This window comes from Calidris pugnax, unplaced genomic scaffold, assembly GCF_001431845.1.
Source record: "Calidris pugnax isolate Ruff unplaced genomic scaffold, ASM143184v1 scaffold41, whole genome shotgun sequence".
Lineage (NCBI taxonomy): Eukaryota > Metazoa > Chordata > Aves > Charadriiformes > Scolopacidae > Calidris > Calidris pugnax.
The window spans coordinates 15,422,726-15,449,447 of NW_015094509.1; the positions used below are offsets into that span (position 1 = coordinate 15,422,726).

At 35.3% G+C, this 26,722-nt stretch overlaps 1 protein-coding gene across 1 annotated transcript in view; it reads right to left on the reverse strand.

Moving 5' to 3' along the window:
• The window catches only part of CSMD3 (CUB and Sushi multiple domains 3), a 600,957-nt gene that overhangs the window by 263,793 nt on the left and 310,442 nt on the right, over positions 1 to 26,722 (reverse strand). Inside the window, exon 13 of the mRNA XM_014965576.1 lies at positions 23,949 to 24,061. Coding sequence (XP_014821062.1) covers positions 23,949 to 24,061 — 113 coding nt within the window. The remainder of the gene's footprint in view (positions 1 to 23,948; positions 24,062 to 26,722) is intronic.

The window sequence follows — 26,722 nt, forward strand, 5'->3', positions numbered from 1 at the left end:
TGCACTAAAACAACTTAGTCTTAAAGCACTGTGTAATTCATTTAAACACACAGTTAATGTAAAATTTTATCTCTTATTTGGATTATTGACTTTGTTTATGAATTTTACAAATCATGACGCTTTCCAAATTTAAACAAAATTAATAAGAATGTGGATTCATTCCAACAAATAATCAAGATAAATACCACTCTCTATGTTTATGTCCAAATCTACCAAATGAACCAATCCCTTCAGCTTAGGGCATCATAGATTCCTACAGAATACTGCCACCTCTTTTTTTTTTTTTTTGTTATTGTTGCATTAGCCCTTTTGTCCCATTCCCCATGTATTTGATCAAATAGTAGCAAACTTCATTGACAACACGCTATGAGCAGAAAAAAAGGTATATTAAAAATGAAAATTGTGGCCAATTGTTACTTGGGACAAACCAGGAGCAATTAAAAAAAAAAATAAAAAATTGAGAGCAAGAGACAATACTCAACAGCAATTAAAAGGACTGTTAATGGCCTTGAAGGCCAGAGACTATAAAAAGTTTATCAAAGGCTCAAATCTGACACCTAGCAGACTTATGATATCACAATTGCCATACAGATGAGCAGACCATAAAATCCATCGAAATTCTTAAAAAGTACATCGTAGTTGGAACATCTAAGTCCAGACATTTCAATGTACAAAGATTATAAAGAAGATTATAAAGAGCATTGTATAGACTTAATACTTCAATCCTCTGGAGCCAATGACAAAGCCATAATTGACATGGTAAGTTTTGAATTTCATTTCTTGATTTCATGTTACATACAATTAATAGCTTAACAGACATTACAGAAAGTAGCCATTCAAGTGAAAAATACAAGAAAGAAATATGTAGGCTTTATAATATGTAGAAAGCTGTATTATATTTCTTTTTCATACTATACTAGGGACATAAAAGAGATTCTCTGGATTATCTACATGTCAATTTCTATGCCCCACCTTTTAATTCTGTACTTTAACATCTGTCAAACTTAACCTCAAATTTATTCTTCACTTTGACTTCAGATTAAATTAACATTAAATCTGAACTTTCTGGGTTGGACACTGATAGTATTTTGATTCATTTCAAGTAATTGCACTGAATAAATAAAACATTAACTACTCTTTTATTGGTATGTGTTCAGTGACCAACATTTTAGCTTGGGGTGGCTAGTTTGGTTTTGGGGGTTTTTTTGGTTTTTTTCTTCCCTAAATACTTAAATAAAACAATAAACATGTCAACAACCTAAATATAAGTACACATTTTTTAATCAGTGATTATTCTGCCCTGGGAGTATTACAGTGACTGAAGGAGAGCAGAGTAACCAGAAGCCAGAGGCATGTACCAATGCTGAGTGTTGATGCATATCAAAGAAGTTAGAGATATGGGTAGAACCATTTTCCCTCTTTCAAATTCCTCCTACTTCCAAGCACTTGCTAAATTTCTGTAGAAATACAGCTAAATCCCAGTTAATCCCAGCTAAATCCTGTTAATTCCAGATTTGCTTGCAAAAAACAGCTGGTATTTTATCATTTGATAAAATTTCACTTAAAGTTGTGAGAATCAGCAGCTGTTTGTTTTCCATCTATGTTCTGCTCAAGAGATTTCTGCTTCCTGCATAACTTTATTCCCTAAAGCAGTAATACTTGTTTTGTTTCAGTATAATTTTGATGTGAAGAGAAGATACATGTCAGGGGAGGCATGTTCTATACTCCCACTATGTTCTTCTGAAGCTGCAGTGTGTACACACACCTTCAGATTCCTCTTTGCCTACTCAATCCTCTTTGCTCCCCAGCCACTACAGCTTTGAATCAACCACACCTTTCTTCTCCAGCTAATTTCCCTTGATCAAGAATCTAGAGAATGGGCAGAAAGTAGGTGAAATACTGTTCAGACATCTTAGAGACATACGACACTTATTAAAGTACAAAAATCACATGCAAGTTAAACCACTCTAAGTCTCTGTTTATGTAAGAAGGGACTTCTGACTGTCCTTTGGTCCAAATCCCTGCTCACGTTACTTTATTTTGCTTACTAGATACAGCTTTTCAGCTGCCTTAGTGATGCACAGTAGTTATAGTTCACCAGAAGTTAGCATGCTGACCCTGAGTGAACGTTTTGTCTAGATATTACCTACTGCTCTTTTCTGCCTACAAAATAAAATTTAGAGAAATAATACATTTTCTACACTCATTATATTGTAGATATGCCATGAAGATATCTCTGCTAAAGCTGAATCCACAATTATAGTTCTTGCTAAGACCAGTTAAGCCAATAATTTATTTTTATACCTGTGTAAATTTATAGTTTTATAACTTGTATAATAGAGAAAAAAAATAGAGTGGAAATAATAGATTTGAAATTGGGATCCAAGGGCTGTTCAAGAGAAGAAAACACTTTCTGTTCTACTGCACCTTTGAACAAATAGCCACTCTGTATATTATTACACTTGCTGCTTGTGATAAATATGAGACTGCACTCCTGGAATTAAAGAACTATTGCACACCTAATGTATAAGTTATAAACTCTGTAAAATTTCCACAGCATTAACGTTAGTTGTAAAATCAACAGACCCTTTATTCTAAATGAATCACAAATGAGTATGGGGCTGTGGCATATTAAATTAAAAGGAGTCAACTTATGGAATATTTACGCTGAACATCTACACAACTGTGTCTTGGACTAAAGGTGCTGACCCTCAAGCCTGTCAGTGTTTAAGAGGCATTTGGACGCTGCCCTTAGTAACATGTTTTAATTTGATCAGCCTTCAATTGGTCAGGCAGCTGAACTAGATGTCATTATAGGTCCCTTTGAACTAAAATAGTCCATTCCATTCCATTTCCTCAAGTGCTCACACAGACATCACATTATGAAGGACAAAGGAACAAAGAACAAACTGGATTCAACTCAGGAAACTATTACTATAAATAGGGTTTACAAAGCTAGGCATGGAAACTTACAGCAAGAAAAACAGAAAACTAAAATTTTAAATTAGAGAAGCATAGACATAACTGTGTAAACAGGGAAAATTGTGCTGCCATTGCCATCCACTGAATGCACTATAAATTACTAAAAATTATTGTAAAAAAAGTTCAGTATAAGTACTGACGAAAAGCAGAAGTAGTTTGATAAAATGTCATAACTTCCCATCTAAGAAATAAGCAAGGCTATGTTTTATTGCTTGTATACAGACAGAATGAGTCTCAAATACCTCAGCTGCATACATCCTGTACTAGCACACATTCCACTATTTCAGACAGACAGCTTAGACTACCTGAATATATTGTATTCTGAAACAGAAGGTGCATTAAAATAACAATGCAGAGACAGTAATTCCATACCTGATGAGTTCTGTGCTATGTATATTGAATACCTTTATATTCAGCAGAGGTGTTTTCCACTTCAAGCACGTAAGCAGGCAATAAGACTATAATTTCAAAACTACCAAAAAGTGTTACAAGAGACTTCAGTTTTGTTCTTATGAAATTCACTCATAAAAAACATGTTCACAGAAATCAAGATGCTAGGATACTTATGACACTGCTGCTACACCACTTGATTTTACAGCTGTCATGTATCTTTAAAAAGCATTAGAGAGTACAATATTCAACCCCCTGAATCTTCCAAGAGTCGATCTCATCAATATTACAGACAAAGCTGAAGAAGAGGAATATTCACCTTTGGGTGGAATCGGATAAATCACTGACTGTGTATAAGACTATTCTGTAAATAAAGACACTGCAAAGCTTACTCACAGGTCTGCTCTTATTGTAGAGCCCTTGTTTAACCACGCAGAAGCCCTGTGTCATGGAACCACAAACCTGTCCTGATCAGATGGGTCACATGTTGGTTTTGAACCAGTGTAAGGGACTGGTCACAAATAGCCAAACATTTACAATGCCAGATCCTGTATCACCACAATGTGAATACTGGTGGTTCTGACTATGTGCCAGCACCTGTTCTTTCTTCAATCCACAGGAACAATACTGAGAAAAACATGCATCTAGAGTTACTAAGCACTTAAGGATGCAATAACTTTTATTCAAATCGTGCATACATCACATGACAGCCCAGTTAGAAGAATTCAAGCAAATGACAGTGTGAATATCCTGGTGGCCAGGAAAATTAACTTAATCTGCCTACTACCATTTTCATTTACCTATGACATGAAATATAGGTCACGAAGTGAAAAAGTGAAGCTGAGTGCTATTTGAAAATCTGTTATCTTAAAAGCTCAGATGCTGTAGAAGTAGTGATAACTATTACAAGTGGATTCGGGAGAGCAACTATAGCTGCTTGTTTACTGTTTCCAATTTAAAGGAAATGGCATGACCTCCTGACAAGATGGTCTAACAATCTCAAACACCTTAAGCCACTTGTGCTAGAACACTGAGAGCACAGAATGAGTTTTCCCAACAAAGTAGCTGGAGATAATTATAGATTTATTATTCCAAGTGATATTCCAGCAAATATAATACACCTGAGCCACAACAAATCAATGAAGTCTTAGAACAAAACAGCAATTATGCAGCAATTACCTCCATTGTCAGAGCTGGATGTCAATCTGAAGCTGATAAAAATTACTGTTTACTTTCCAGTCTCATGCAAGACCTAGAAACTGCACTGCTTTTACAGTCTGCACCTTTGCCCTGTCAGTATTTAGGGAAAACTTTAACTGTCACTGCAGGACAATTTGATTATGCAATGCTTGATTATTACCTTGCCATAAATGGTCAGAAGTAGTATTTCTGTCACTACCTCATCTGCTTTTGTACAGTTCCACTCTTCCAAGCAATGTTTTCAAAAGAACCCATTGTTACATAGCTAACAAAGGTCATCTCCTTAGAACTCAAAAGTTTTCTGAACAAGAGAGTTGTTCCAGCAGAATATCACTACACTACTCCTAAGCTAATGCAGAAACTGAAAATCTCACAAGAAACTTGAAAGAAAGCTTACAAAACAAAACTCAGAGAGAACAGCTTGAAAGACATTCACTACAAATTTTCTTTGGTGTTCTACATTGTCAGAGGCTTCTTGTCAAGCTACACCTAGGAATTTCTTCTACCACTAGGAAAAACCCATGAGTGAAGAAGTATTTCTAAGTTAGCAGAGATTATTTTTAAAATGTACTAAATGATTAATAAAGGTGAATAATATTTCTTTCCAACCTTAAGATTTAGTAACAATGGGGTTAGGCCACCAACAGCCAGCGTAACTATCTTAGGTAAAGCAGTAAAATAATGCTAACACTAAGCTAAAATTAAAGGTGTGCATGTCAGGTTAAAATTTTTATGCAGCTATCCCCAGCACAGTGCAAAATAAAAATAATCAAATGTTTTCCTAAAGCAGTACAAGGCTGCCAAGCAAGTTTTAGGATGGGCTTCTGTGATGTTCACCAAGTGCTAAGAGACTGCAAAGAACATCTTAAAATTCTTTACTTTAAAAAAAACAAAAAACAAACAAACAAAAAAAAACCCCTTGAGTTAAATTGTTTCACCTGCAGTGATTGATAACCAGCAGCAATAGGCTTCATTTTTCTCTTCTGTAAGACACGCATCAGAAATAATTTGCTTTCCCCATGAGTTTGCACTTTTCAGAGCAATGAAAATTTTGCCTGTACATCTCTTTTCTAGGAAGAAATTAAGTCCTCTTTTAGCTATCACTTTTATGCACGTACTCCAAAGAGAATTATTTAAGAATGTAACTTGGGGACAAGTGCTATCTCCTAGTGCAGCAGAATAACTACTCCCAGTTTTGCCTTGGAAAAATCTCAGGAGAAAACAGTGCAAGACAGACACTCTGCACAAATAGTAAGTGATGTAGTCAAGTGCATTGGGTCCGGCTGGGATGGAGTCAGCTTTCCCCATAGCAGCTCTCATAGTGCTGTGCTTTGTATTTGTAGCTTGAATGGTGTTATTAACACATCAATGTTTTGGTTATTGCTGAGCAGCTCTCGCACAGCATCATGGCTGTCTCTCCCAACACCTCTTGCCCCCACTAAAGGCCACTAGGATGGAGGTGGACCACAAGTTGGGAGGGGATGTAGTCAGGACAGCTGACCCAAACTGACCAAAGGGATATTCCATACCATACAACATCATGCTCAGCAATAAAAGCTAAGAGCAAGGAGGAGGGGGGAGCATTCATTATTAAGGCGCTTCTCTTCTGAAGCAAGAAGCAACCACTATGTGTGCTAAGGCCCTACTTCCCAGGAAGTGGCTCGACACTGCCTGCCGATGAGAAGCAGAGAATAATTTCTTTGTTTATTTCCTTTTCTTCCACATACAGCCTTTTCTTTTCTTTATTAAACTTCCTTTATCTCAAGCCACAAGTTTTTCATCTTATTTTCTCCCTGTCCTGCTGAGGAGGCAGGGGGAGAACGGCTGGGTGGGCACCTGGTGTCCAGCCAAGGTTAACCCACCACATCAAGGAAAATGAAGAAAGAGACAGCTGATTAGAGTAAAACACGCAAGAAAGAAAAATAATGAGTGAAAATTATGATTGGTTCAGTGGGAAAGCTTGGTGGCTGCCTCATGCAGCAATACTGGACAAACATCACTGGAAATCCTGATAAGTGATTACCTGCATAGTCAGTCATAATGATGCACCAAATCATAGAAGATATAATAGTTCCAAGGCTAGGTGAATATTTTGCTTGTCATCTTATGCACATTCTGAGCAATTCTGTATGATACACAAATTATGATTTTGCAATAAATTTAAATAAGTTTATTAGAAGTCCTTATGTCATCAAACTTTTACATAAAAATTCTTGGACTTAAAATATTATTGGGCTTCAGTGTAATTCTAGACAATGTTTATTGAGCTTCACCTGAAAACCACAGGTGAAACACCTGTCTGTGATTAATGTATTTCAATGCCTTATTCAGTATTTCACCATGGTTAGCATGCTTAAGTGTATGGAGCATGTACTCTTAATAAATTTATTATGATGTTTTGTGAATACAGAGTAGAAAGACAAGCATGTGCTGCAAAAAGTAGTAAAGCAGCAAGAAATAATTGTGCATGAAAGCAAACTAAGCAGTTAATAATAGTGTTAAAGCTGAATCTTTACCTTAGACCCAAGCCCAGAGCCTTGTTCCAGCAAGGTTCAGGACAGAGATACCTCTCATCACCTTTTTTTTTTTTTTATATATATGATTTGGGATACAAATAAGCATCTTTTATGGACAGAAAACATCAATTTTTAGCTGAGAAGTTGCAAAAAAAAAAGCCTGGAAAGAAACAGGAGTAGGTAGATCATATTCAGTTTGAATACACCCTTCATCACATATTAACATTGTAACTAGTCTAACCCAACAGGAATATTTTAAGTGATAAAATATTTCTAGAAGTTACTCAAAAATACAATAAGATGTTTTTAAACTTCATCAACTCATTGGAATAAGAGTTTTGTTAAACAAATTAGCTATTTTATGTTCTTAGACAAGATTGGATTTTCTAAAGAAATTACTAAGGAAACCAGCATTCCTACCACTGTATTTATAAAATAACAAAAAATAACCTGTTTTTCAATTCAAAGCACAAACCCCAATCTTATTTAAACACAGAGCCTCTCATTCAAAATCAAGAGCTAACAAAAAAGAAAGCAAACCATCCAACTGATCAGGTCTAAAGAACACCTATAAGCATCATTCATGCAACTATGCCACTGTTTCGTTTGCTATTTGTAATTCTTATTTACAATTGCTGCAATGAGGTGGGAGGGCAGGTCTTTGCAATGAGTATTGCCAAGCTGTGTCCATATGTACCGATTTGATGGGAGAAAATAACACCCTAAAGTCATTTATGAATCACTTTATCAAAGTGTCCCTTTTAACGTTCATGACAGCACAGAATCCAAAGAACAGTAGGAGTCAGTGGTCCTGAGAGGCCAAATGGTTTAAATATACAAATGTAAACTGATTATCAAATTTGTTACATATGTATGTTATACAAGGACTATGTGGAAACAAGACAGAAATATTTGATATTTGCCTTTTCCTCTGTCTCATATATCAGCACATCCTCTTTATGTCATCTGTTATATTGTAGGTTATTTCTCCCTGATATAGCACCAGATCTGTGTTGAACAGATTGCTTCCTTGATACTTTGATATGGGGAAGGAGCATATTTTGTTCTTGCTATGTAAAAGGATGTAATTGGAACAAAATCATGTCTAGGCATTCATGTAATTCTTCCCACACCTTTCCCTCAAGTGTCCTTGCTCACCACAAGGACACGGACTCCATTATTGCCTCTCAAATCTCCTACTTCTAAACCTACAGGAATTTAAGAAGAAAATTAACATGTCATTACATGAAACCCAAACATCTAGCCAAAACCAAACACTGAGCACATCCTGAAACATATGGATAGGATTTTATTAGCACTTGGTTTGATGATTCTGACTTCTTTTTTTTTTGAATCACAGCTCTACTACAGCAGACAGAGGACACAAAATTCAACATAAAATTGCATCAAAAGAGCACTATATAAACCTGTTGCTCTAGCTTTCAAAACTTGATTGGCTTCATAAAACAACATAGCTAATATAAGATAAAGGCATCATCATGTGAAATATTAACACCATTTTTAAAATGCAACACCATTTTTATATTGTTTCATCTAATGTTTATTTCCTTTGATGTTATCAAAATAAGACTGTTCACATATTTTTCATAAAATGATATTCCAGTGATTTTCTTTTTTCACATGTCCATCGTATCTACCTGAACAGTATTATCAAAAGCACAGCAGCCTTACAAGTGTCTTACCAGAACACCAAATGATAGAACGGTCCAGCTCATAAATGTCTTATCAACACATCCTCGTAAACAGTGTAAAACTGTTCCCATAGCCACATGGACGCTTATGCTACTCTCAAAGACTAATACAGCATGTTAGAGTATCAGATCTACTGCTCTAATTATCACTTAAAAACAACAAAAATAATAAAATTGCCACACGCTATTTTTTACATTTTTCTGCTGCAATTACTACTAATGTCCATAAAAAAGGTTGTCATATTTCACTGTTTAAAAAATGTATCTTATAAAAAAACCACTGGAACAAAGAACTACTGTGAAATAAGTTCAGTCTCTGATGGCTATCTATGATGTTTATTATTTCTTCCATCACTCTGCCTGAGTTTTTCACACCTATTGAAAGCTCCTCAGCTATGAAAAATCATCAGTGAAATAGTTCCTGAGCTCACTTAACTAGTAACAGACAGCAAAAAACTTTGCAAGTTACTAAGCAAAATAAACAGTCAACAATTCTATAGAATATACACCTAAAAGTTAATTGAAATATAATTAAACCTTGCTAATCTCTTTAGAAAATAAAATAAAATAAAGCCAGTTGCTATTCTTTTTCATGGGTAAAATAATGAAAAAAGTATCTACCATGCAGAAATCTCCTGGCATGCAAATCTGAGATACACAAAATTGCTCAGAGACGTGTATTATTGTATCATAGATATTACGGTACCGAAAATTTTCTCAAACAAATAGTCTGGCAGAAGAGTACGGTTCTGTAAAATAAACAGGAAGACAAAACTTTGTGGATATAAATCCCATTAACGTGCTTATGGATTTCAAACAATTCATGTGATGATGCGTGTTTACAGTGTACTGAGGAGAACAGGATTTAATGCACATTTTCCATGTTAAACATTTGGAAGGAAGAGCTTTTTATTCATAAAAAATGATCATTTTGGGGGGTAAGGCAGTTAACAGCCCAGGATAACTATAAATAATAGGTTTTAAGTAGAAAGAGGTGCCAATTGATTATGAAGCCCCATGAAGTTTAGGAAAGCAACTGAAGGTTAAAAATAACACTTAATAATGAGATTTCCTTAAGACTGCATGTTGCAGTAATATATCACTACATAATAAAATCCATATTCTTAACTGGTGATGCCTACCCGCCTGATGTAACCCCATTTACCCTAAGCCCAACTCGTCAGCCAATTGTTCATCCAACATATTATGGACTTATCTAGCTGTATTCTGGACCTTTTGTCCAGAAGGATACTGTGAAAGACAGTATCAAAAGCTTTGCTAAAATCGTAAACCACATCTACTGGCTTTCCTTGGCCAACTAGATAGGTTACCTTGTCATAAAAGGAAATTAAATTAGTTACGCAGGACTTTTCCCTCATAAACCTGTGTTGGCTATAACCAATGACTGCATTGTCTCTCAAGTGTTTTTCGCTAAGTCCAGAAGAACCTTCTCCATAATTCCACCAGGCACTGAAGTGAGATGGACAGGTCTGTAATTACCAGGGTCTTCCTTCTTAATCTTATTGAAAATTGGAACAATATTTACCAGCTTCCAGTTAATTGGAACCTCTCCAGACTTCCAAGACTGTTGAAAAATAATGGAGGTGCTCCAAAAACATCAGCCTAGTCTTTCAGGACACTGGGATGAATCCCATTGGGCCCCATACACCTGTGTGCATCCAGCTAGAACAGCAAGTCTTGAACAATTTCTGAGTTGGCTTTTCTTTCCAGAGTTTACCAACCCCCCAGTCACTGTCTTCCAAAACAGGACTCTAGGATTCCCAGGGCCCATCACTGTTGTTAAAAGAAGGCATTAAATGTCTCTGCTTTGTCTCTCTCTCTACTTGTGAGGCGAGCAACCTCATGAAGTAATGTACTAATCTCTGATCCTCCTTTTGCTGTTAACATATTTTTAAAAGCCCCTTTTTTTGTCCTTCACAGTGCTGGCCAGCTTGAACTGGTTTGATCACATGAATTTTCTTCCTGTCGTCTTCCTGTGTCACCTGTCCTGCCAATATCCATACACTTTATTTTTCCACCTAAATTCTAGAAGAAGATCCCTGCTTACCCAAGCCAGCCTTCTGCCCCGCTTGCTTGACTTCTGGCACTTGGGAATTGCCTGTTCCTGTGCTCTTAAAAGACAGCTCTTATAAAGTGAGCAGCTATCACAAAAAACTTCAGTTCTACAGTGGTCAGTAATCTCAGCAAAAGAGAATTCCTTTGCCAAATGGTGAATAAAGCATTAAATACATACGGAGAGAAATAATGAAGGAGTTGATATACAGTTGTTCACAAACACGGCTAAACCTAACAGATAGGAAAGCCGTTAAGAAAAAAGCAAACAACTTAAGGACTTAATCTTATTGTAATGGCATTGTATTTTGATGGTCTAAGACCAGAGGCAAGGCAGGCTTTGGAAAAGCAACTGAAAGAGTTTAGGCAAAAATAAAAATAATAATCTTCAACAGCTTTCTGTTCAAGCTGAGATAGTAAAATAGCAGTATTGAAATTTGTACCGGCCTTTCTTGCTCTGAAGAGGTGAACTTATTCACATTAACTTCAACCACAGACAGCTTAAGAATGACTCGGATTTTAATGACTATGTCTACTCTAATATGTTGAATAAGGTTTTTCTTCAAAGGGGCTTTTTTTTCCTTGATAAAACTGACTGAATTTTAAATGCATTTTTCCCCTATTCTATTCCTTCCCCTGCACTAATTCATGATAAGTTCAGATTTACCCTTATTCTGTTTTCTTCACATACAACAGCAGGATGGCAACCTGTTTTGGTTTTTTTTTTAATCTTGGGATGGAGAAAAAAGCATTATGACCTTTGTTATGATTAGAAAATAGGATCATATATATATATGCTAAGACCAATATAGAATTATTGTGTATTTATTGCAGGCTTTAAAGAGTGTGCAGTAAATAAGGCAAAGGCCAACACTTGAATTATGAGATTAAAAATATTAAACAGCTGCAATATTTCCCAGGCACCATTCATCCAATGCAATGAACAAGGCAGGGAGCCTAAGGGAAATACTGACTGACTGTGTAATTAAAGACACTAGATAATGAACATGCATACAGAGGCTGAATTATGTTTTCCTGGGTAGCATACATTCTGACACTTCCTAATTTTTGAACAATTGACTTTGCAATAAGACCATCCTCCAAAAAAGCCCCATCCCACAGTTCTTGAATTCAATCCACTCCATACCTAACTTAAGCAAAAGAAAAAATACAACATATTATTTAGATAAACTTTTCACCTCCATCATACTATGCTTCATTAATAGTTTTTGAAAATGAACTGATGCAGCACAGACTGAACGACAGATCTAATGTTAAACAGCTTCTGGATAAATCCTAATTCTGGCACAGTGGAAAAGGACCACTGGGACCTGTGCTTGTCTCAAACACCATCCATCCAGGTGCCCAAATAAGGTGCAAGTCTTGAAGACTAAACAGCTTTGTGATCCATGCTTTTCTTCCTACATAAACAACTCTCACTTTTAAAATATTACCGGGTATATGAGTTAGCTCTTCACTAAAATAAAGAGGTCACTTCAAATACCTCAAAGCTGTAATTAGGGACACAGACAGATTTTAAAATATTAATTGCATTTGAGCTAAATTTTCTATACAGAAGTATTTTTTAAGAAATAATGAGAGAGATAACTTTTATTTTAGAAACACCTAAATTTTAAGAGAAACACCACATAGCAAATCCCACTTACATTTGAAAGTAGTTGTTTTCTTCATGACAGATATTTAATGAAGAAATTGTCTTGCTTTCAAAATATTGTTATTCAGTTAGGTCCACTTAGACTTCATAGTGAGAATTTTGTTATGTGGCAGGCTATTAGCAATTTAGACATTACACTTTTTAATGGTTTATGGAAAGAAAGTAGATATCAAAGCTACTTCCAGAATATTTATTACAACTTTAACTTGTGCTGTTGAGATTTTTTAAATGAATGTGATATTTATTGATGTGCATAATGTGGTATATGCAGTCTCTTCAATCATGTATAAAAAGTTTATTACGACAGGACAGAAATCTCCCTTCGTGGGGTGCCTTTTGAATGCAGACTGATTAAAAATAAAGTAACTGTTACTTTTCAATCATAGACAGAATTCAGTTATTCATTCTGTTCAAAGCACCCCAATTTTGCTAAAAAGGTAGGCAGGCAAGACTATTACCATGCCTAACACCTATCAAAGAGCCACCACACTCTTTAATTTCTCCTTGTTTCCATGGAAGCTAAGTAGATTAGGAGATCACTTTTTAAGAAGCCCATGTGAGGTACTTTGGAAATTATGCAGCCTAGAAATCTTCATTTTGTAGAAGAACAGCACAATCATGGATTATGCATTTTTCAAAACAAAAACTAGATCAAAATCATGTGCCTAATTTTTGAAAGAGGTCATACCATACAACAGAAAAATCAGATGGAAATGTAGAAGGGATCCTAAAAAATAATAAAGAAAGACATAATCAGTTCTTAAGCATTTCTGTAACTTCAAGGTCAGACCGCTAACGACTACCACAGTCATGGCAAAGACAATAAAAGCAGAGAACTACCTCAATGACAAAATAGGGAAAAGCATATTAAACAATTAATTCCATGAAATAGCATGCCTTCTTCTTCACCTTTCTGAAGACAGAAAAAAAGAAACATGCCTAACAAGACCTGTATTTAATCAAGTTGGTAAAAGAAATGTCCTTTGTTCAAGGGAACCTCTGTAGGTAGAGAGGAATCAAAGTTGGGAGTCTTTGAGTTCTGTAGCTGGAAACTGTTTTGCCTGTTTAAAGATTGATAGGCATTAGAGAAAAAAATAAAGATCAGGTAAATTCTAGCAGGTACTAGTTACTCAAAAGCACGTTCAACAAATCTCGCTGACTAAAGTATATTCCTGCACATTTATTTTAATTTAAAAATGTGAGTGTTAAACACAAACTTACGATGGCAGTATTGAAAAGGCTAAGCTTTCACCATAAAGATCTGACTAATACAAATGACAGTGGAATTTCCAATAAGATTTGGAACCACTTAGCAAGAAAAATAGGGATTCACTTCATCAATAATCAGCCCACTAACACTACTGAAAGTAGTGCTGTAAGTGGTGCTTAAAAGTAGGAAAGTAATAAAAATGAAATAATAGTAGAAAGCATAAAAAATTAGAAGTCTTAAGAGTGAGATTTATTCTTGGATCATTTCAGATGAGATCTCATGGGACTTTACCCAAACTTAATTTATTTCCCTAAAAACACCCAGTAAATTATTTCAGTCCTGCAAGATAGGTGGATATGAAACACTTCTCTGTATAACATAATTTGTGATCTGCCTTTCACTGATGATGCACCTTGTCTCTAATGTTTTCCATTCTGCATCCATAATAGGACTTAGAGAGGCTTTACCATGGGATGCCACCCATGCTTCTGAAGATGACAGTCCTATGAAACTGCTTAACATCTAAATCTGTTTTTTCACACCAACTCCATTACTTTAGAAAGAGTTTGACTTTCCCTTGCAGTGCCCCTCACTTGTTACCAATTATTTCTAGAAAACTTAATATCTGACACTAGACATTTCCTTTCACAGAAAAATTCTTTAGACAACTAAGTTGCCATAAAAAGCTGTAAAGAAGCTAAAAAACGCAACAGACTAGTTACCTCATTTTCACTTTTAGTCAAGTGGCTGAAGCTTTAAGAACTTATCCCATACTGAAACTGTATGTATACATGCATTTCGTTGAACTAAAGAAACTTGGATCAAAGCAAAATTCTACTTGGAATACACTAAGCAATCTGCTCATTAAAGGAGGTTTCTGTGGCAACAAATCCTATCATTATTAAACCACATTCATTTCTTAAGTATGTCAAGTCTATTACTAGTAGATCAGTAATGGTGGGAGAGGGACGGGAGTACTGTAAAACTGCAGCTGCAGGGGGCCCAGATCACCCTGTGGTCCTATGATTCTTAGGTCACAACACAGTACTAAAATCCTTCTAACCTTCTTGAGCTCCCCTCAGTGAATCAGTCCAGGGTTCAACTCTACCATACCCTAGAACTATGACAATTTTATAAGAAGAAATATTTAAGTCTAACAATGATCCTTACTTGAAATATTCCAGAAAAATAAATTAATATAACAGAACTATGGAATCAACTAGCAAACAACAAGAAACTTTCCATGTTTACAATAAATATGGCTTTTAAGAGGCATCAGAACTAATACAGAAGTGGAAAAATGAGCACTTCTTTGTAAACCGATTATCTGATTCACTTCAAGGATGACAATATATAAATTCCTTAGCACAGAGGTAGTATATCTAAATGCATTTATCTTGGCTGCATTAGAGATTGAAAACCAGAGAGAGCAATGCTGATTTTATGGCCAAAACATCCATGGGCATAAATCCAACGAGAATTAAACTGATATAGAACTATTTTCGTAGATAATATTAATTTGTATTTCTCCAAAGGTTTTAGGAATAAATAGCATTATTTGTACAGACATTTTGGGTGTTCTTAAAGACACTGACCAAGCTTGGGCTCTTTTTCAAACTTGCCAAATGAAAAAGTATTATCTAAACGACCATATTTTAAAATAAAGATGTCAACTTGAAACATTTTTCATAAAATGTTTAAGTGGAGAAATCCCTGGATTTTTAGAACACATCTGACCCTGTTATAGAAAATATTTATGAGGGGAAAAAGAAAAAAAGGAAGGACAAAATGCTTTCATGGTGTTTCTGCTTATCTGCTTAGTTTCTACTGATACGAAGAAAATAGAAAAGTGACAAGGTGTGGTGAGATGTTAAGTTTCTTTGGTAGTTTTGAGCTCACTGGAAATAGGAGGCTTGCAGTCACTAAGGAAGACTAAAGAATGGTTATTGTTTTGCTCAGCTTAGCTCTGGCTTGCTAACCACAGGGACAAAAAAAAAAAAAAAAAAAAAAAAGCTTTATGTTGGCTCTCCATAGCTTACCTGCACACAGCTTCACACTGATAGAATGCAATTCTTTGCATATTTTCAGCTATTTAGTCTTATTAAAATAGTACTTTAAATGATAATATTTACTCCAGAATTTGCCTAACAGAGTGTTCTGCTTTAGCAGACATACCTATCAAAAAAAAAAAAAAAAAAAAAAAAAAAAAGAAAAAAATGAACAATAGGTCATCTGCAGCAAAAACATGCTGTCCTGGCCTAGAAGGTTATAAGAGAGAGCAGAGAGAACAAAACTCTCAAAAATTAAACACGTCACAAATTTACTGATTTTAATTATGGTTCAGATGTCCTGCCAGGTGTGCTAAATATAGCTATTATTAGTTTATTGCAAAAGGCACTTAATAGAACTAAAAATAACCCTGTAGAAATCATGGGGAAAAAATAATATATTCTAGGCACCAGTCAGCTGAGTAATAAGGCCATGTAGAAGCCAATTAAATTTATAATCCTTAAAATCTTGTTGAAGAGATCAAAACTAGCAAACTTCCAATGTCTACAGTACATCTTTATATGATTATTTCTAACCTACAACAGCATTTGAAAATAGAAAAAAAATAATATATACTTCTAGGGAAAAAAAAAAACCACCCGAACACCAAAACCCCACAGTTTTAAATAATCCTAAAAAACAAGGGGTAAGGGAGTGGGGGGATGAAAAGTAAGTGGTCTGAAAAAGATGTTGGTAATCTTTTTTTAAACTCCCCACTGGGTAACATGAGCCTATAACCAATAGGCGTGGGGCCTAAAATTGTTGAAAGTGAATAAATTTTGACCCACCATCTGTTTTTCTCAAAAACAGACAATTAGTGATTTAATTGACTTGGCACACCATATATAACAGTACATATGTCACACTAGATGAAGTGATCTGGTTTTTACAAAGCTGTAGAAAAGGTACCTTGAAGCTTTTGGATTTTTTTTTTTTTTTGGTGGTTTTATTTTAGAGACTTTTTTTAATTATTATTTTGACAAAAATTATGCCCAGGGCTTAAATTCTCCCTTGTGCAGTTTTTAGTCTTTTTAAATGCAGTGCTAAAGTAGGAATCAATGCACCATACCTCTATGCCAAATGTTATTTATTACTTATTACACTGTGTCCATGCTTTCATTTTAAGAATCCTGCAGCTGGACTGTCAGATTTCAGGTGTCCTTTAAGTTGATATAAAAAGTTAACAGTAGAGATGGCAATGTAACAGAATGCATAACTTCCTAATGTCCAAGTATAAGACATATTCCCACCTTATAGATACATTAACACAATATACATTTTCAGGATTATTTTTCATCTAACTCCTCTGTTTCTTCCTATATATTTACATGGTTAAGCATACAGGGACTTGGAGTGTGGGTGAAAACTTAGCAATTTGAAGCAAAAATAATATTAATACAGTAAAATTTAATAAACAAGTTGCAACACAGTATCTTTAAATAGCTGTCGCACTCCATTGGATTTATCATCGAACATGAAGGTATTTTACAGCTTAAACTCTTTTGGGTTTTTTTTTTCATTTGTTATGGAGGGGGTTTTTTGTTTGTTTAGTTGGTTGAGTTTTTGTGTGGTTTTTTTGTTTGCTTTGTTTTTTTTTCCCCCCCAGCATAGAATCATAGACTCAGAGAATCATGCAGGTTGGAAGGGACCTCTGGATATCATCTAGTCCAATCTCCCTGCTCAAACAGGGTAACCTACATCAGGTTGCCCAGGACCATGGCCAGTCAAGTTTTGAATGATATCCAAAGTTGGGTACACTGCAACCTCGCCGGGCAATTTGTTTCAGTTTGACCATCCTCTCAGTAAAAGAGGGCTTTCTTATATCCAGATGGAATTTCATGTTTTAATGTGTGGCAATTGCTTCTTCTAGGTACTACTGAGAAGAGCCTGGCTCCCTCTTCTGCATTCATTCCCAACAGGTATTTATATACACGGGTAAGATACCCCTATACCTTCTCCTCTCCTGGCTGAACAGCTCCAGTGATCTCACCCTCTTCTCATATGAAAGCTGCTCCAAGCCTTTAATCATCTTTGTGGCCCTGTGACTTGCTCCTGTAAGTCCATACATTTCTTCTACTGGGCAGCCTAGAGCTGGACACAGTATTCTACATGCAGGCAACAGATAGCTACAGAATTCCTTAATTCCTTCCTATGGCAGATATAAAATTTCAAAAATCATATAATATTCCACAAGATTTGTATGGGCAGAGAAAGCTTCAATTGGTTTTGTATAAATAAGTAGATAGACATATATTATTCATATGGATATGCTTAATTATTTTCATTAGATGATAATGATCTTTTTGCCTATTTTTATTATGAAAAAGTGAAAATCCATTAATTAATTCTCTAACTCTTAATTCTCTAACTCTCACAAGTTGCCTGTCTATTTAAAGGATGTGTCATAATTAACATGAAAATACTTTTAAAAATTATTCTGCCAGGTAATGTCAAATTCTGACTTTATCATTGTCTCAGACTATTAATGTCAGTTTCCCAGGTTTCCACAGGTGTAGAAGTTTGCACTTGAACTTTAGAGATTCGAGCAAAAAAAATTAATTCTGAATATCCTTTGTCTTTTATAGTGAATGGGAGCAAAGATTGCAACAAAAGCACTAAATTCTACAGCACATTTTTTGGAAAATCATTAAATCCGCCTAGTCATAGCAACTTAGAACTTCCTAGGGTTTCTTTCTCAGATATTCAATCAGGTTTCATAAATGTTCCTGAAGCTAAAAGGAATTTTAGATCATCTACTCTCATCTTGTGTTACTTCAGCTGACCAGAAGCTCGCTCTTAGTAAGATCTGCAAGAGTTTTGATATGCAAAATATTTCAGCCTAGAGGGAGGGAGGAGGAATGAAAAGAAAAGAGGGAAAAGCGGAGTGGGAAGAGTGCCCCTGGCAAAGAGCTCTTTTCATGTAAATAGAAGGACTTTTCTACAACATCTGGAGAATCCATTAATTGCAAGTAAGAGAAGATATGACCAGATATTAAAACACAGAAAATTAAATTTAAAAAATTTAGCAGGTATTTTGAGGTCTTACTTGGAGAAAATAGGCTCAGTGGTTGGACACCTTAGTGCTACCTTGGAGCACGGGCCAGTTCACGCAGTATTTTGTTTTCTGGTAACATTAAATATTTTAGTGTTTTGCACTGCTGCAAGTGAATAAATAAACAACAACAAAAAAAGAAAGCTAAAGCCAAAGACAGCTGCCACCTTCTCCCCATCCACATACAACAGAAAAAGAAACTATATATGTACACCTTAGGTGAAACATTCATTTCCATCAGCATCAAGTATATACAGATAAAATTATATACAGTAACTGCAGAGCTGCAAATTTATCATTTTGCAGTCCCTTCTTAATTCCCATAATATGTAAAAAAAAGCTTAGATTTAGAACCCAAGGAGAGGAGACCTTTGTTTGTACTCAGTCTTTCATTTTATATGTATAATTTCTGTAAGAACATGACGGCATAGTAAACAAAAATTCTTATTTTACATATAATGATGAAAAGGGATGTTCATTATATATTTCAGATATCCAACATGAATTATCAGCATATATAAGCCTAAAGACATGTTGTAAGTTAAAAATTAAAACTCTCTAAAGATTTTCTATAAAAACAAAAAAAAGGCACATCAACCAGAAATTCACATCATGTTCTCTGTGCCATAAAAACTAGCTCTTTATAAACCGTTGTTTCAGCGCCAGCAAAATATGATGAGGATTCAAATATATGGAAAAGTTGGCAATAATATCAATTAAAAAGAAAGTGTGTATTCAGCAGTTCATAAAATAATTAATGAAATTAATGCAAGGGGATTCATTATTTAATGCACTATCTGTGCCCCATCTTTGGAAGTAAGTATCATCATACAGTGAGCTGGTGTACTAATTTTGGCTGGGATAGGGTTAATTTTCTTCACAGAGGCTCATGTAGTATGTTCTACCTATTGCTGACCAGGGCTTACACAGCATCAAGGCCTTTTCCACTTCTCATGCTGCTGAGTTAGTGGGCCGAGGGTGCACAAGAAATTGAGAGGAGACACAGCTGGGACAGCTGATCCCAACAGACCAAAACATACCATATTTCATGGTCAGCAATAAAAGGAGGAGGGAGTTGGGGAGTATAAGAGCTATGAAGTTTGTCTTCCCAAATGATCATTATGCGTGATGAAGCCCTGCTTACCCAGAAATGGCTAAACATCTGCCTGCCTATGGAAAGTAGTGAATGGATTCCTTATTTTGCTTTGCTTGCACATGCAGCTTTTGCTTTTACCTGTTATGTTCTCTTTGTCTCAGTCCACAAGCCTTCTCACTTTCACAGAATCACAGAATCACAGAATCTTCTAGGTTGGAAGGGACCTTAAAGATCATCTTGTCCAACCGTCAACCTAACTGACAAAAATAGACACCCACACAACAAACAAGGAGCATCATCACTAAACCATACCTCCCAGCACTACATCAACCCATCTTTTGAACACCTCCAGGGATGGTGCCTCAACCACCTCCCTGGGCAGCCCATTCCAATGTTCACCCTTTTGATTCTCTTCCCCAGCCTGCTGTGTGGGGTGCGAGCACAGGGCGGTGTGGGGCTCAGCTGCCTGCTGCCCACAACAGCTGGGCAAATCTAAAGCTTTATAATTCACGGGCATTTTCTCTGGAAATATGTTACAAAAAATTCCAACCTACAGCAAACTGCCATCAATAACAAAAAGCCATCAATAAATGTAAGATACAGTCTACTCTAATACAATATAATTTAAAAATAGCGGTTTCTCATAACATGAAAATACATGATGAAAAGGCACTGCTGATGAAGTTGTTTTCTAGCATAATAGCACTTATAGAAATTAATTATTGACTTGGGGTAAGAATTAAAAAGAAAAAAAAGAAATTAAAAAATAGCAATCTCATGCAATTTCTCATTGCAAAATGCTTGGCAATATAGAAAAAAAAAATCAGAGGTCCAAGTAAGAGAAGTGCAAATACTCAACTGGTTTTACTGATTCTTCTGAGATTTTCAATGGAAACACTTTGAAAAACTTCCGTACATACACACATTTTAAACTTACATTCTGACTGTATTTTAAATACAGTGCCCACCTGCTTGTAGCTATCCTACACGCTGATTTATTCAAAACCAATTAGCTTCACTCTTCATCCAACCAAGTAAAAGAAATTTCTAGCTCTCTGTTACATGAAATACCAACAGGTAAGGATATTTAGCAACAACTATGCCACGACGTTACTTCAGCAGACAAACAGGTGGAAATCTTGCTTCTGTCACCATTTCACAGGCTGATATAGCACGAAATACACCCTAATGTTTTGAAAGAAGACCTTGCCAGAGGCTGCAACTCACAGTCCTTCAGCACTTCAAGAAAATTGGTGCAGTGCAGCCACAAGGGGGACCTCCATCAGCTCAGATTCAAGTGTGGTAAAAGGAGACTAAGCAGGCACACCGAATTCTCACTGTTTAAAATATGCAGAGAAAAGTGCTAGGCTTGAACTAAGAGATCATGGCTAGTTGGTGGAGAAAACAAAAAATATGTGTTGTAAATACTGAGATAAATTCATTCAGATATAAACAGGATACCAAATACTGACACAGAACTCTATATTCATGGCACTTTTTTAGAGCTCTTCAGCTCAAGGTATTCTAACTGCTATTCAGTCATATTGGCGTTTCAAATTCTACCCTTTGTCCATCCAAATTCATGAACTGCTTTAATAGCTGTCTATGGGTTCTTGATTTCAGTTACAGAGATAAAGTTCAGATATGCTGATAAGAAAATTTTCACTCAACTCCCACAAATACACAAGCAGTTTCAGGTATTTTTTTTACCCCCAAACCAGAGCTAAGTTGTTAGTCTCTTGTAACATACAGACTCAATATAAAAGAGAAGAGAACCCAATGCAGTTAAATACACACTGAAATGCTGAGAAAGACAAGCCAGTCTAACAGCCATTTAGCCCAATGTTGTGGTTTAAGCAGTAGCTAATACTTCGGGACATAGAAAAAGATGACTTTTCCCCTCGTAATGTATTCATGTTGCTCAGCAGACTAATATCAGAGCAGAGAAAATCCTTCCTCTCTTCTTTATAGATAATACTATTACAAAAGGTCTGATCACTAAATGCTTTTAATTAAATATTGTAAAGCAGAAAGGATGACCTACAGTTTTATTGAACAAAATTTAAAAGTTGTGGGAGTCACCTTCAGATACCAATTTGTCTGACCAGCTCTCCACTGACATGAGGGGAGTTGTATAAAAAGGATCATAAATTGTGTCATGGAAATAATTACCTTCTTTTTAGCCAAACAAAACCATTAAGTAGAAATATGAATATTAAATTGAGGTTACTTGTCTTCAACAGACTTATTTCAGAAATCAGCTTGGAGAACACAATGCTAACATGCAGAGAAATCAGTATTAAAATCAATAATCAAAACAAAGCAGCAAGCATCAGTAAATAAGTATTTTGGGGAAACAGAGAGGAGAAACAGAGATAAAACGCACAATTTCATTTTCTGAAAACATGTTTTTAGACTGAAGACCTATTTTCACAAATTTGGTAAAGTTAACAAAAAACATGGAAGTTTCTCAATACCAATCAATATGCTCCTTCCAGAAATTATTTTTAAAGACAACAATAAAATCCACACCCAAACACATTTTGATGCGACAGCTTTTTGAGGCACAATTTATTCCTAGTTCTCATATGACCTGAGACCAATTTATATGTATTGAAAGACTCCAGAGTTACAAGCAATACTGGTAAGAATTTATTGACAAGCTAAATTCCAGTAGTTGCACACCATTTTATAATTTTTTATTCTCCTACTAGATTAAGCTTTTAAGACCCTCACTGTAATGTAACCAGCACAGCCTTTTAAGAACTCAGAAATACCATTTACGGAGCTATGAAAGATGAAATCTGATTCAACATTTATCTGTATTTCTCTCTGTAAAATATATGAGAAATACATAGTTTTGAACATTTATAATTTACAAATTATGTACTAACCTTTGACTTGTTCTTGGATTACAAGTGTGTGCTTAAATACACATGTACATACTCAAATTGCTTGACTAAGACTAAACAACAGGTGGGTAGAACAGTGTTAGTCTTTTTATTCAAACTCAAATGCAAAACTTGTACCTTGAGGCAGGTAGTTTCATATCTCAGCAGTAAAATGAACAAACTTTTCTAATAATAAAGATTCACTATCAAAGACTGAGATGTCGAAAGATCAACTGGAATAAATTAGCAATTAAAAGAAAAAAAGAAAAAACAAAAACCAAGGAAAAAAAAAAAACACAAAGCCTGTCCTGATGGTATGCATCAAAGTTTTGAAAGAATGTAGTTTCTAGCAACAACACATGATCCTTTGTAAAGAATCCCCTCAGCAAACAAAACCTACTCATAATTAAAAGGAAAAAAAAAAGATACTCCAACAGAAAGAGGAACAGAAACTTCTTATTTGCCTAGCTTTTTCTGCAGGTGCTGCAAAGCAGTAGCATAAACCCCAAGTAATTTTTTGGATCTATGGTCATGGGAAAAGAGCTTGGATTGGGGCCTCCCTAGGCATAGGACTCAAAGTACAGGCAAAGAAGCTTAAGGAATGTTTGACTTCTTCCTTAAAGTGATCTTAGCATGGTAGGGCAAAGGGGCAAATACAATATATGTTTTCCAAAAGAGTTCCAAGGGGCTCCATACTACTCGCTCGGCTGGGGCTCTATACTACTGGTTTTTTTCTGTTGTTGTAGACATGATTATTTTTTGAAAGAATGTAGAAAGTATTCATTTGATTTACGCATTCAGCTTTAAATAATCACAGTTATTATTCCATATGAAATATCAGGAAATAAAAATGAAACTATATGCCAAAAATCAACTGTTGTAAGAACACACCAAATAAAAAGTGTGCAGTTTCATGTGACAAAAGACCTTTAAAGAGAACAAATTTATTCTTTGTATTTTTTTTGCAAATCAGGTTGCATTTTCTTGTTTTTAAAACTGACAGAACTGGAAATAGAATGCATCTGCTAATATGAAAGAAAACCAATTCATAATATTGGTTTAATTTTTGATACACCATTAAATTCACATAATGTATTTTTACCTTTGTAGTTAACCTTGAAACCGATTGAGCCCACGCTTTCATCCGTTTGAAGATGCAACCACATCTGGTTGCTCATGCTCACAATTAAGTCTGGTACAAAGCTCCCAGTTAATCTATATGTAGAAGGAAAACAAAAAGTAAAGCCATTAAGTAACTAGATTCTTATATTTTTCTTTTTCTAAGGAATCCAAAGAAATATTAATTAATTTGTTATGATGTTTGCTCTTAAAGTCATTGTATTCAGCTCACACCAAATTAGTTATCTGTGACTGGTTAGCCAGTACAGCTCTCAAAGTTCCAGTGACTGCAGATTTGATGGCAGTCTATAAACACAAGCAACTACTGCTTTTGTTGTACTGAAATATTTCATTTCACTTTCATCTGCTGGTGCAGAAAGACATACCTCTGCCCTAATCTTGAACTTTATCTAGCAGTCCTGTGTGCACGACTCAGATACATACAGGCATATCAAATAACACTAGAAGCCCATAATGAGGTGCAACATTTACTCTTTAAAAAAAAAATATATATATATCACTTGTATACAATTACCCACTTTGGAATACCCGTGTTGCATATTAAGGAGGAATCTCTTATTCTTAAGTAGCAATACTATTATGAAGGCCTGTGTGCCCTGCACTCTCTCACCTGCCTTCATCACCTCTACCACAACAATGGAAAAATGTGCCCCACAGACTCAGCTGACATTCATACCATCATTAACAAAGACACCAGCTGTCACAACTTTAAAACCTTCCAATGTTACAGGATATTGATTAACTAGAAAGAACTAAACTTAGTATTCTTTTTTTTTTCCCCACTTTTTATATTGTTTGCAAAAATTTACAAGACAATGCCAACCTAAATGTTCGTTTTGTATGCTGAATGAAATAGTGTGATAGTAAAAAGGAAATGTTGTGAAAGTTACAGTTTTATGTTATATTGCAATTTTTTCCCAAAACTTCTCTCAGATTTAGTAAGTTTAGTAAGTAAGTTTATCAGCTAAAACAGAATGGTGGAAAGTATCAAAACATTTTCCATTCTTGTGAAATGGATCACAAGCACAAGACCATGTAAGAGTGAAAACCGTTATGTTTGGTTTCTTTGCAGTTCTAACTATTCTTTAAAGCTAGCTGAAATTTCAGATGGACTACTTTAAATATATTTTGCAGTTAATTTTAGTTCTCCCTTCTGGTCTTTTTTATCTTGTTTCTGTATGAAATACTCTGCTGTGGGAGAAATTCATGTCTATTTCCCACATCTGTGTTCACAGATGGAGCTACTACAAAGACTCTTGCCAGAACTGAACAAGTAAACGCCTGGCCAAAATAATGTACTAACTGCTCATTCTCGCACTAAGGAAAGTGTCTTCACTGAGTTCAGTCTTTGCCAAATTAATAGATTAACAGGATGTTCCTCAGAACCAACACTGATGTAATGGCTAACAGAGTTTTATAATTGTCACTGGTGACTGATAGTAGATTTGGGGAATATTAAGGTGATTGGGAATATTTATCTCTTTGTTGTGTCAGAGACAATAATTCCTATGATAATCAGCCATCAAAATTTTTATCATATCAATTTTATGAAGTCAATTATAAATAATTTTTTTTGAGGCATAAAGTTTTCACAAAATAGTTTTCAATTAAATAGTTCATTGAAAAAATGTATTTTTTTTAAATTAAGAATCAGTCAAAAGAACAGAGAAATACCTTGTTGCTCTTTTTTAAGTGCTTAGGGATCCCTGTACAATATTTTGAAGACTTTGGGGCCACAGAGCAATAAGATCCAGAGAAACCCCAGTATTATAAGAAAAAAAGCTATTTAAAACAATAATAAAATTCTGCAGTTATGAATTATCCATTCTCTCCTCCTGGGGTTTGTGCGACTTCCTCTACCCTGGATTCATTATCCAGACTCCTCACCTGAAAGTAGGTTCTTACACGTTCCCTTCCAAAAGCTGACCAGCAAACACTGTCAACAGTAGAAATGGACAGACGCCATTGTGGTGCCTCCCTTTTATTAAACAGCTTAACAGTTATGACATCAGCAGGGTGTTTTCCACCTCTTCCTCTTGGACTACACAACTACCCTCCCACATACTAGTGACATACACTCCCCCTTAGAGTATAACCAGATTGCAACACTCTTAGTCTGCTGAAGACGATCTGTAATATGGGAGATTGGATGCCAATGTTAGAATGATTACAAAACCAGTTAAAAACAGAAGGTCCGAGAATCACAGAACTGTCTAGGTTGGAAAAGACCTTTCAGTCAGATCGTTTATCTTCTGAAAAATAAATCTAATGAGGAACTTTTACAGTCTCCTAGCAAGCTCAGTATGACAAAAGATGTACTATAGTATATTTTCTTAAAGTGCTTATTGACTACTGTAGGTAACTCAAACAATGAGTTAGTATAGTGAAAAAAATTACTGCAGAGAAAATCTGCGTAGGATATTACCTAACCCACATATGATTACAAGTCAGAATATTAAATAAGATTTTTGTCATCCATTAGCATTTTTCTAAGAACATGTGAGCCCATATGTGTGTGTGTATATATATATATATATACACTTAACAACCATTGATTAACTTCAGAATCCATATTTCTCAGATAGTCAACTTGTGATGAAACTGATCTTATAATAACAACAGTCTCCAGGACAAATTCAGGAACTCAAATTAATTTCTAAAGCTTTGAAGACACCAGTGTAATTTCTGAGTAAATAATTCAGTGTTTCGTAGGAGAAATTAAGACCCTTTAAAATA